This window comes from Balaenoptera acutorostrata, chromosome 11, assembly GCF_949987535.1.
Source record: "Balaenoptera acutorostrata chromosome 11, mBalAcu1.1, whole genome shotgun sequence".
NCBI lineage: Eukaryota > Metazoa > Chordata > Mammalia > Artiodactyla > Balaenopteridae > Balaenoptera > Balaenoptera acutorostrata.
Window position 1 is genome coordinate 83,712,808 of NC_080074.1, and position 12,718 is coordinate 83,725,525.

The following is a 12,718-nucleotide window of genomic DNA, read 5'->3' on the forward strand; positions in this document are numbered from 1 at the left end:
TTTCCAGAATACTTACTAGCTCTACCCACTCCCCTTTGTGGAATATAAAACAAATCTACATTCATATTCCTCTCTCTCTCTCTTTCCATTGTGCAAACAAAATAGAGAAGCATTCACCTTCTCTAGATCTTGTTGAGAAGCCTGCAAAAGTGTTTGGCCAGATGCAATCCAGCGCTTGCCAGAGTTCAGGTAGGACCCCAAGCCCTGTTCCACAAGCCAATTGCAAACCTGTTCCTTGGTCCACTTGGCAAATGGCATATCCAAGTCACTACAGGAAAATGAACAATCGCATGAAAAACAGTTAAAAGTCAGTCCACTAAGTTACCATCAGGGCTGAACAATTGGAATATCCAGGTCACTACAGGAAAATGAACAATCGCATGAAAAACAATTAAAAGCCAATCCGCTAAGTTACCATCAGGGCTGAACAACTGCATATTCAATAGACATGGAGATTCCCTGGTGATACACTTTTGACTATGGGAAGCCTAATTTTTAGTACATATTTGGTGGAGTAAGTGATACTGGAGATGAAAGCTCCCTTGTAAGACCATAGTCTTCATGTGAAACAAAACCACAAAAGATTCATCATGATTTAACATGTTTTATAGAAGACGACTGAGTTAAACCAACAGCTCAAGTTATTATACTACTTTCAACTAATGTTGTTTAAAGATTGAATTTACAAACAGAAAACACTAGGCCAGACTGAAAGAAACTTAAGTCTAACTTGAATTAACTTTAGAATTACGGTTTCTCTCCAGATGGTATTCAATGAGAAGAGGGCAATATGCCATCACTGAGTATGAGAAAGTACAATCAAAGCAAATTTCTGCTTTCTTTTACTATGTTTTTAATTACTTTTTTTTTTCTATCGAAGTATAGTTGACTTACAATGTTGTGTTAGTTTCTTTTACTGTTTTTACAAGTAGTGTTCCTGTTTGGAAAAAAAATGTGGCAATGAACAAAATTTTTTTTTTAAACAGCACAAGCAAGTCCTCTACTGTGTACAAAGAGAACATATGGCAAATGAGACTGTTTGGTATTTGAAGAAGGCCAAAGAGAGTTTCCTCCTTGATGAAACTTGTGCCCAGCATTCTGCTTGCGTGGGAAGGACCATGTGTAAAAGGTTTCTAGCCCATTATCATCTTAAAAGATTTAGTATCAATTATTTGTGCTATATATTTGCCAACTCCACCCTTTTTTATGTTGAGCAAATCAGCATAGCAGTTCCAAACCAGCCCTAAACTGTGATAAGGGTGTAGGAAAAGTTCTTAGAGTCTTAATAGATAAAAACATTACACAGTCCTGATAAATTGAAGAACTTGGATAGAATGTATGTCTTTTAAGTGTTTTCACAGACTCTATCAATTACTAATGTTTACTGAACAGTTATTATTTACCAGATACTTAACACACGTTAACTCATTTAATCGTCACAATCATCTTTTGGGGTAAGTACTAATTCATACTATGGGAAACAGAGGCTCAGAGCATGGAAGTAATTGCTCAAGGTCACTCAGCTTGTAGGAAGCGGTGAAGCCAGAAATCAGGTCCAAGCAGTCTGTCTCTAGAACCTATTCTTTTTTTTTTTTAAAGTACAGCTGAGTCACAGTGTTGTGTTAATTTCCAGTGTACAGCAAAGTAATTCAGGTATACATATATATCTATATATATATTTCTTTTTCATATTTGTTTCCATTCTGGTTTATTACAGGCTGTTGAATATAGTTCCCTGTGCTACACTGTAGGACCTTGTTGTTTATCCATTCTATATATAATGGTTTGCATCTGCTAATCCCAAACCCCCAATCCATCCCTCCCCTGCCTCCCCTCCCCCTTGGCAACCACAAGTCTGTAGAACCTATTCTTAACCACTATGCTATCCCATCTTTCCAGAGCTATGCTTTAGAGTACTAATAATTGTTTTCTATGTAAAATTTAAGTCCAAGAGCCATTCTAGTACAGATGCTGCTGATACTTTAGCTCCGGGTCCTCACCTAGCTCACAGAGCCCTCATCTTCTGTACAGTTTTTCACCAACCACAGCCGAATTGCACTGCTCTAAAGATGATGGACCCTTCCACAAGGCACAGCAGTAAGCAATGGATTTGACTGTCTAACCCAGGGTCAATACTAACACCACAGGTGCTCACGAGACCTTGATGCTTGGGCAGAGATGCAAAAGACCATTCGTTTGACTGTTCTTACCTGTTAGATTGTCCCAAATCTCGAGACCAACCCAATCGGGGTCCTGCAGTTGCCCTTGTCCCTCCTCTTTTGAATTCAGGCTCAGACATGTCATCTGGGTTAAATGTAGTTGATTGACTTCTCCTAAGTCTGAAAAGAAGACACAACACATTAGACCTGAGGAAGCCTTCGACTTTAATCAGAACATTTTAAACTGATGCTTATGTATGGTTAGAATAGACATTTAGATTTAAACTTTAACTGAGATTCAATGAGTTAATGAATCCCAAATCCCAATCTCCATCCATAAAAGGATCACAAAAGCCTTACAATTTCGTAACTATTTTCAGCCAATTTTCCATTTATTCCTACATTTGAGCCACATATAAGACAAAGCTCTGTTACTTACTTTCCAAAGAGTCTCATGATACCCCTAGATTTCTTTTTGGAATCCGGCGATGGTGGCGATATCTGGAAGGGACTGCTCCCCTGTGAGTCTTTTGGCTGAGACGATACACCAGCCAGATCTAAGTGCTCGGGTGTCTCCTTCTCTGTTTCAGCTATTCCAAGAACAGAATACAAACTTGGTGAATTTTAAAATATGGAATGAACATGACTAGATGTTAACCTCCTTGGTTTAAGCAACTGTTAAGAATTCTTCTTCTGTTGGTCTATAAACCAGTGACTTACAAAGAACATCCTGCAAATATTAAAAAATGGAACACAAATCTATGTTCTACTCTACAGCCTACTCTATTGTGTACCAAGTTCATTAACTTACAGATTACAACTTCTTCGAGATTCAGAGGTGGGATAGGATTACCATATTCTTTCCTTGACTGATTTGAATTCGTAATGAAATTATACTCAATCTTGCTACAGCACTTGGTACTGTTGACTACCTCCTCCAAAACTGTCATCTCCTTTAGCTTCCTGACATGACATGCTCCTAGATCTGTCATCTGAAAGTTTCTCTGCTGTAGCACTGTTTTCTCGTCTTCTTCCACTCCAAGATTCTGTCCTGGGTTCCCTCTGCAGGATCTTTGGACAAGCTCACGTACTCTATGCTCAGCACGAAATGATGGCTTTGCTCATTTATAAGCGGCTGGTATCAGAATCTCTGAGCCTAATAATCTCTCTCCCCAGCTTCAGTATCTGAACGTCTGTGGATATTCCCAATTTGATGTGCCAGGGATATCTTGGACTCAACAAATCCATCCAGTTTTCCTGAGAGTCTTCGCCTACATTTTTGTATTTCATATTTCATTAATACTAGTTAATTTTCTCCCTGTTACTCCAGTCCAAACTCTCTGTCATTTTCTTTTCATTCCCGCCTTTCCTTTGGCATTTACATCAAATTGTTTACCAAGTTCTGGCAATTCTTTGTACAAGAAATGTATTCCTACTTATCATGTAATGTTTCAGACACTGAGAGAAGAATGAACTGGGTCTTCATAAATTTTTCATTTGATATAAATCCATGCCACTTGATTCTACCATAAAACAATAACATCCAAATCTGCTACTCTCAGACCTCCTAGCACCACCTATCCTAGTTCTTTTAGCCGTCTTTTAACAGACGATCCCACACTAGCAAACACGAGGAATGCTGTTTCCTCAATGTGAGAATGTGCACTTTCATACAGCTAAGTAAAAGTTGTACAAAAACCACAGGGACAGTGTTTCAGCAGGATCTAAAAGTTGCAGCGGCTGACTTTTCTATGAAGCAGAGCTGTGATTATAGGTTATGGTAAGCAGCATTTGCCTCTTAGCGTTGACAATGTATTTCTTCTAAGAAAGATGCAAGAACATTTGAAAATAGTTGTCTGAATAGATCATTTTTATTCACCCTGTGTTCATTCTGGACATTTAAGGCTGCAAAGAGAGAGGTCACCTTTGCTGATCTACATGAATACCTCTGTGAATATCTATACAAGGTAATAGGACCTACTGGGAAAACCCAAAAGAACATTTCCATTCAAATCCTACAGCCATGACGGTTACGGGTGTCCCTGAAAATGTTGCCCAGCCCACCTTTATTTTAAAAGCATCCTGTTTTTATTTTTATTTTGAGGATTTTTCCCCTACTGTATTCTGCCCTTTAAAGAGGAATACTGAGCTTCCCCTCTCCTAAAATCGCTTTGGGGGTAACTCCTCAGATATCGCATAAAGTTACCTCTGCTGTCACTAAATCTCACCCGCATCTTCAAAGCAATGTGTCAGAAGAATGTTCCCCTCAGAGAAGTCAGTCTAAAATGAACGTTTTCAGTGTCTTCCACAGACCTGTTCGGCTAAAAACATTTCTTTCTGGAGGCTGGGGAAATGTAACCATGGAGAAGGAGTTGCAAGGCCCTGCGAGTTAGTGTGATGTGATATGTGCTTCGGGGTGAAGGAGCTGGATTTATGACACCAGGGCACTCCTGCCCTGCACTCGGATGGCCACTGGGCGCATCTAGGTCCTCGCAGAGCTGCTCGCAAGGTGTCATTAGCATGGGTTACAGCAGCATTTAGGCTTGGATGCAAAGGCTCTACAGAGAGTCCTTTTGAGCGGAAGGAGGAAGGAACACTCTGGAGTAGAGGACTCCGTTTTCTGATGCTGCCAGCTCACTTTCTAGAGATTACAGACGCCAAAGAGCAGGGATTAGCTCGGCTGGGAGCGAGGCGCTGGCGAAGGAGGCATGCAGGGGTACGGTACCTAAGGTGGGTGCACTGGCACTTCGTTTACGATCTTCAGAAATCCCAACAATGCACACAATCACACGCAGCCCAATGGAGAGAACACAGGGGAATGACAAAATGAAACACAGATCAAACTCCTACTCACAAAATACACACAGTGGGAGGGAAGGCGGGCACTGCCCTGTGCTTCTGATGCTACACACAGACTCCATCAGCAGTGTCAATATGGGGTTAATTTTATCCTCTTTCGGAATAGATGGGCAACTGCTTATAATGACGTCAGAGAGAATCACGGTTTTGGGTCTTTCCTCTAAGTTTACACCCAGAACAGAGAGCAGGGTGAGAGAGTCCACACCGAGCTATCTTTACCTCTGAATTAAGCCCACGGGAGCATTTTTTTTTTTTTTTTTTTATTTTTGGCTGTGTTGGGTCTTCGGTTCGTGCGAGGGCTTTCTCCAGTTGCGGCAAGCGGGGGCCACTCTTCATCGCGGTGCGGGGACCGCTCTTCATCGCGGTGCGCGGGCCCCTCTCTATCGCGGCCCCTCCCGTCGCGGGGCACAGGCTCCAGACGCGCAGGCTCAGCAATTGTGGCCCACGGGCCCAGCCGCTCCGCGGCACGCGGGATCCTCCCAGACCAGGGCCCGAACCCGCGTCCCCCGCATTAGCAGGCAGATTCCCAACCACTGCGCCACCAGGGAAGCCCCCACGGGAGCATTTTTTGCTAACTGTTCCCCCAAGTCATTCACCGTCATTTCTGAGAAAGAGAAATGTACAAATAGATGAATAAGGGAAAAGATTGATCTTTTCCTCATTCTGGAAGAATTAAGGCAAAGGCATTTTGGCCATACATACCCAAGTTTGGCGCACTTGCTGTCCTCTTGTTACTTTTGATTTTAAAAAAGCCACGACCAAAGGAAGATCTGGTTTTTCGAGTGCCGAAGGGATTGTCATCCACAGACGCATCGTGTCCCGGAGCTTTGTGCGGGAGGCTCCCAAATGCGCTGCTTTCTACCAGAGCTTTCGCCTGAGAGAGAAGTGATAATGAATGTGACACAGCACGAACGTGCATCATTATTAGTACATGCCCGGCACAGTACTAAACACGTTACACACATGATTTTATTTAAAAGAGTAACTGAACTAACAAATTGATTACGAATGTCAAATGCCTTGTTAGAAGCTTAAAAAGGTCAGTTCTGAAAGCTACTTAAGGAACAACAATAAAGACATGTTCATCACTAATCTTAATCCATGTGTTTAGGGCTTTAAGTATTTAGGATAGATTTAGACATTCTCAAATTTTATTTTAATTTTATTTGTCTCATTCCCTCAAAGACATGGAGATAAAATATTATGTAACTAGAAGAGCAGTAGATTTCCTACTTTTCTATCATTTATGACAAAGATTTCGCTATGATATAGTTCTCAGTCTTTATAACTACATTGGTAGAAGCCCAATATAATGTAATTATTCTATAAAGTAGGCATTAGTCCCAAGCTTCTATACAAGCAGTATAAAGAGTTTCTACTCCAGTTATTTTAAATATTCCTCTCAAAGAATTAATAATCAAATGAAAGCAAAATAGGCAACTGTTTAAAATATATATTTTTTGAAACAGGATTATGGGTTATATTCACATCTTGCCTGTGAGTTACCAAACATGGATCACCAGCTTTCAAAGACTGATACGTTTAGATACGCTTAACTAAACCCACTAAAGTTAAATTTTTCTTGATTGATTCAGAAGCCACTTCAGATCTTTACAATATCTCAGGATCTTTTTCAAGAACTTCAATTGTGATTTTTAAATACAGGTATACCTCATTTTATTGCATCTCGCTTTATTGTGCCTCGTAGATAATGTGTTTTTACAAACTGAAAGTTTGTGGCAACCCTGCATTGGTGCCATTTTTCCAAGAGCATTTGCTCATTTTGTGTCCCTATGTCACATTTTGGTAATTCTCACAATATTTCAAACTTTTTCATTACTATTATATGGAGATCTGTGACGTGACTTTTGATGTTACTATTGCAAAAAGATTACAACTTGCTGAAGGCTCAGATGAGAGTTAGCATTTTTCAGCAATAAAGCACTTTTAAATGAAGGTATGTACATTGTTTTTTTTTACACATACTGCTACCTCAGATGTAACAGACTACAGTATAGTGTAAACATAACTTTTATATGCACTGGGAAACAAAAAATTTGTGTGACTCACTTTATTGCAACATTTATTTTATTGCAGTATTTGCAGTATTATGGTGGCCTGGACCTGCACCTGCAATATCTCCGAGGTATGCCTGTAGCTAATTTTTGAGCTTTTTGGTTATTTGAATTGGCAGTTATAGTAACATGGTCTCTTATATTGTTTTAGTATTATCCAAGGATTCTTTTGTTTGCATGTTCTCATTTCTTGAACATCTCTTGTCCTCTCTTTCTTTTTTGCAGAAGTGGAGAGAAGGGTGAGGGGATACAGGCTTTTAAGGTGGTTATTTTCCTCTATATATCTACCATTCATAGTAACTAAAAATGTACAAATGCCACAATGTAGTGGTACTGTTATTTATGTCTTAATGCTGATGCCAAAATCATTTCACACCACTTATTGAATTAGCAAGACAAAAAGAACAATGGCTTGAATTACAGCTGTGTTCACTGTCTGTGTTTTGTCAGTTATACCTGTATCACAACTCAAGGCACTAAGAGCCAACAGTCAAGGGACTGCATCTGGAGATAGTATGTCTACCGGACTATGACCTGTGCAAGGTTAATGACCGAAAATCAGACGAAAGAAGAACCAGAGCCCATGCTGATGATGCCTTTAAAAATACCAGAATGTTAGCTGCAGATGGACAGTGGTTATATAAAATAAACAGCTGGTGATCTTTCTAAGAAGGGCTTTTTGTGAAGCCTAAGGAAGGCCGGGTATGGTTATTATGATCACCAAATAGCGTGAATGAGAGTTTGGGGCTTTGTTTTTGTTTTTTTCAATAACTTATTGAGGTGAAAGTCATATAACATAAAAGTAACTATTTTAAAGTGAGCAATTCTGTGGCATTTATCACATTCACAGTGTTGTGCAACCAACACCTCTATCTAGTTCCAAAACATTTCCATCATTCTAAAGTAAAACTCCTTACTCACTAAGCAGTTTCTCCCCATTCCTCTCTCGCCAACCTCTGGCAACCATCAGTCTGTGTTCTCTCTCTATGGATTTACTTATTCTGGTATTTCACATAGATGGATTCATGTCATATGTGATCTTTTGTGTTGGGCTTCATTCATTTGGCATGTTTTGCAGATTCTGAGAGTTTTCGTTTATTGGAGACATTTAAGCAGTCTTACGTATTACGTATTAAGCAGTCTTATGTATTATGTATTAAGAAGTCTACTATGTATATTAGAACTCCCAAACATTTTTACATTGTAATCTGGCCATAAAAATTACCTCTGAAGGCTTCGGAATAGACTCCTTTTCCTGTTCAAAACAACAACAGTATTTAAGATTGTTATAGGAATCCTTTATCTAGTCAGAATTTCTCACATATATATATAATTCAACAAATTAAAATAAATTTACATCTATTCCTAAGCTACAAAATCTCACCTTCATTTATTTCCTACAATGTTTTATTAAAGTCTCCACTTTGGGCTTTACTTTCAATCTTTTATACTCATATTTCTTAATATTTATCATTAACTATGGTATCTAATAATTTTCCATTATTGAAACCACAAACGGGAAAAGATGAAGATCCCTAAATGTTTTCTTCTCAGGGTAACAGACAGAAGAAACACAGGACCAACCCCGTCTGATGACTCTTTCTTCAGATTGCCCAGGCTGCTAGACTTTTGCAGACTTGAAGTTCTAAAAATAACAATAACAACAATTATGATTAATAATAAGTGGCTCTGGTGTCACTGTTTCTAAGTAGAATGCCTTGGAAAGAAACTAAGATTGTATGTGAGTGGAAACCTGGAAATAAAAGAAAATCTGGATTTAGGCAGTCACTTACGTGCTTAACTAAATTATAATGTTCAGTTCTTTTAAAAGCAGGGGTGGTTAACGGCCCTGCCAATAACTCTAAATGTTCCGCACATGTCAGAATAGCTGGAAAAACACTTAGGACTATCCTGTGATGTCAATATTTGAAAATAAACCAGTGTTTTCCACGGATTAGTGGCGTATCCTTTGCAAATACACATACACACCGGGGACTTTTAAAATACTCATGTACTTTTTATGTATAATCATCCTAATGAAAATACAGGACAAAAGTTTTACTTTCCAATTTACAAAGGAATCAATTTTCTGAGTCTGGCAAAGCACTTCATTTTACAGTTCTAATCAAGCATAATAGAGGAATCCCTATTGTTGCCTATAATAACTCATGTACAATCCTAGTAAAGGCAGAGTGACAGTGTGAACATATGGAGAGCCTTTCTCTTTCACATAAGTAGCATTCAATTATACGGAGCTGGTGTTACTCAAAAACTGAAGACGGGGGGCTTCCCTGGTGGCGCAGTGGTTGAGAATCTGCCTGCCAATGCAGGGGACACGGGTTCGAGCCCTGGTCTGGGAAGATCCCACATACTGCAGAGCAACTGGGCCCGTGAACCACAATTGCTGAGCCTGCGCATCTGGAGCCTGTGCTCCGCAACAAGAGAGGCCGCGATAATGAGAGGCCCGCGCACTGCGATGAAGAGTGGCCCCCACTTGCCGCAACTAGAGAAAGCCCTCGCACAGAAACGAAGACCAACACAGACATAAATAAATAAATAAATAAATAAATAAATAAAAAACTGAAGGCAGGAGTATGTGACCAGTTTAAAAACAGAGCGAAAAAAAGTAACATCCTTGCTCTAAGACACAGAATAATATACTACACCAACAAAACCTTTAAAAGGCATTTCTCATGTATTTATGTGTAAATAAGTTGCTAGAAATGTTGACTACCAAATACAGTAAAAGATAACAGAGAGCAAAGAAAAGATCTCATCTTTGAGTACTGCTCCGAAAATAGATTTTCCTAATGTAATCCAGACATTAACTTGGATAAACTTAGCTATTAGGTCAGCTTATTAAGTTGAAAGTGCAAAAAACCACGGCAGCCTTGCCAGCCATCACATCATTCTCTGCGATGCTTTTCTGATACACTTATATCCAGAATATAAGTCAGTACAAAAATGAAATTAAAAGCACTGAACTTCAAATGAAAACTGATGAAGAAAGGCTAGGATGGCAGAAACCTGGCATGAGATAATGGTAAAAGAGCGAGTGTTGATGTGTTACTTTACAAACCCCACTCCACCCCCACCCCCCAACCCGATCATTATGGCTGCATTAGTTCATTCATGCCTCAGAGTCATTTGTTTTTAATACTAAGTCATTGTTAGTGTAACAGAAGCTTCCTCTTTCCCAAGCATCAATCATATTTTTTTACATTTGATAAAATAGAACTTACGAAAGACTATCGCACAGTTGAGTTTCAACAGCAGAACCAAGGATTAGTTTTCCATCACTAAAATATTAAAGAAAAAAGGTATTTATGAGCTTCATGAAAAAAAAGACCATATATATTCCAGCTGAACAGAATTGTCAAAAACAAAAAACTGTGCAAGGACAGTTATTTCTCTCTCTCTTTTTTGATATTCTATTTAATTTTACTTGATCTAATTGTAAGATTAGGCAATTAATTTGGGAAGATGGTCCCCCCAAATTCTATTTGCCTACAGAGGAACTACTGTATCCCTCTCCTGTCTCCTTCACAGCGTCTTCCAAACAGCCTCAGGCACATACATGACTGCCACTAGTCTGCTTGCAATCCTTTGATGGCCACCTATGACCTAGGATATAAAATCCAAGTTCCCTAAAATCCCTCTCTAACCTAATCAGCACACCTCCCCAGCCTCATCTCCAGTTACTTCCTACTTCACACCTTTTATTTTAATAGTACAGAACTGCATGGGGTTCCCTGGCACAGGTCTTGCTATTTCTTGCTTCTCTGGGTAAAAGATTATGTCTGAAAATAGCACCCCTGCTTTTGGTGGATCTACTTTTCTGGTTATTTATATTGCAGTTAGATCATAAATGACATATACTTCTCCTCAAATGACATCTCTGGCTTAGGAGGCAATTTCACTTTTTCAGACGTTTCCAAGCCTTTAGATGCTGGCAATAATGAAGGGATTGAAACTTGCAAGACGCTGGTGTGGAACTGTAATATAATAATAAAAGGCCAAAAATCAATCCAACAAACAAACAAAACACAAGCCACAGAGTAACAAAAAATAAATAAGACAATTAAGTGGTCTATTTATGGCTAAAATTTCATACACCTGTGTTTAGAACTCTATTCTTATATTTATAAAATGGTTTCAGGATATAAACATCTGTAAGTGTTAATCAGAGAAAACATTCTGGAAGAAAGTAATTTTTGAACTTGCTTCTGAAGAAGACACCGAATATTGAGAATAAGACATAAAACACATCATTAAGTAAGTTAATAGTAAAATCTAACAACTTTAAGCCCCAGTTGAAATCTTGGCTCTGACACACTTGCCTAAGTGACCTTGACCATAGGCAATCACTTAACTGCCTTAAACTTAGGCAAGTCAGTTTTCTCCTCTGTAAAATGACAATGGCAATGCCTACCTTACAGGGTTGCAATGATTTTAGATGAGATTTGGTTAAAGAGCTTCGTAAACAAAGCACGATTTCCATTTTAATTTCTACCGTTAGTCTAATATAGAACATTGGTCAAGCCAGTTAATTATTATTCTATATGTGAACAAGCTGACTAACTTTGATGAACAGAATTGACAAAAAGTGTAATTAAAACAAATTATAATAGACTTTGTGGCTATACTACTTAAACCATGTTGTTAATAGTAACAATATTATAGCAAAAACAACAAAAAAACATAATACATTTCCCCCAAAAAATGCTTTGTATATCCTAAGGATGGATTTGGTCAAAGGATTTCTAAACACTGGTTTTCAGTAATTTCTGACAACCAGAGAGGAGTTAGATTGTGAGCCACTCCATGAAACAATAAATGAAACACTTCAAAAAATATTCCAGTAAAAAAATGAGTGAACTCACTTCTGCAAGTCAACCAATCTGAGACAGCTCTTGGCTTCTGCGAGTCAGCTAGTCAGGCAGGGACTCACACCACGAACACACTTCTGAATGCCAGACAGTCAACAACAGTCTCGCCTTCACAACCACACACAGCTGACGTCAACTCACTCCTGCCGCTGAGAGCCCAACCCCTGAGCTCCTGGCATCCTAAAAACCCTCCATATGATCCACTCAAAGAGAATGTCCTTGACCAGCAAAGTTCACTTACTTAAATAAGCAATAAATTCAGCTTGGTGATTTTTGTTTCAGTTACTGAGTGGTATTCTCATCCTGTGATACTGTAAAAGGTTATAAAATGTGGAGTCTGTTAAAGTAACCAGACTGGGCACAAGATGGAGTCACTCATGCTAAGCCCCATGTTAGCAAGCCTGAAAATAACTAAATTTTCTCTGCTTGGCTCTCCCAGAAAAGGAAGGCCTAGGTCAATCAGTCAGCACTTCCTGCTCAGCACAAGTTACCTGGCTGGGCCCCAAGACCACTCTTTGCTCCATGTAAGGAAATAACCCTGCTTTAACCAATCAGCAAATGCCAAGTAAGACTTCTCTGTTCCTGCTCCCTTCCACCTATAAAAGTCAAGGGGATGTTGCTGGATTCACGAATCACTGAATAAAGCCAACAAGATCTTTAAAATTTACTCAGTTGAATTTTGTTCCTTAACAAGTCGTATTACTATAAAATAGGAGATTATTTCACTATCATTTTT

At 39.0% G+C, this 12,718-nt stretch overlaps 1 protein-coding gene across 14 annotated transcripts in view; it reads right to left on the reverse strand.

The window, feature by feature from the left end:
- PPFIBP1 (PPFIA binding protein 1) overlaps positions 1–12,718 on the reverse strand; it is a 194,802-nt gene that overhangs the window by 10,457 nt on the left and 171,627 nt on the right. For 9 of the 14 annotated variants that reach the window (XM_057555998.1, XM_057555996.1, XM_057555997.1 and 6 more), the window contains 9 exons: positions 10,973–11,088; positions 10,336–10,392; positions 8,678–8,738; positions 8,319–8,348; positions 5,721–5,892; positions 4,885–4,917; positions 2,599–2,749; positions 2,211–2,339; positions 118–268 (listed from right to left, as the gene is read on the reverse strand). In XM_057555998.1, coding sequence (XP_057411981.1) covers positions 118–268; positions 2,211–2,339; positions 2,599–2,749; positions 4,885–4,917; positions 5,721–5,892; positions 8,319–8,348; positions 8,678–8,738; positions 10,336–10,392; positions 10,973–11,088 — 900 coding nt within the window. The remainder of the gene's footprint in view (positions 1–117; positions 269–2,210; positions 2,340–2,598; positions 2,750–4,884; positions 4,918–5,720; positions 5,893–8,318; positions 8,349–8,677; positions 8,739–10,335; positions 10,393–10,972; positions 11,089–12,718) is intronic. The other 5 variants (XM_057555992.1, XM_057555989.1, XM_057555991.1 and 2 more) reach the window with 2 other exon arrangements.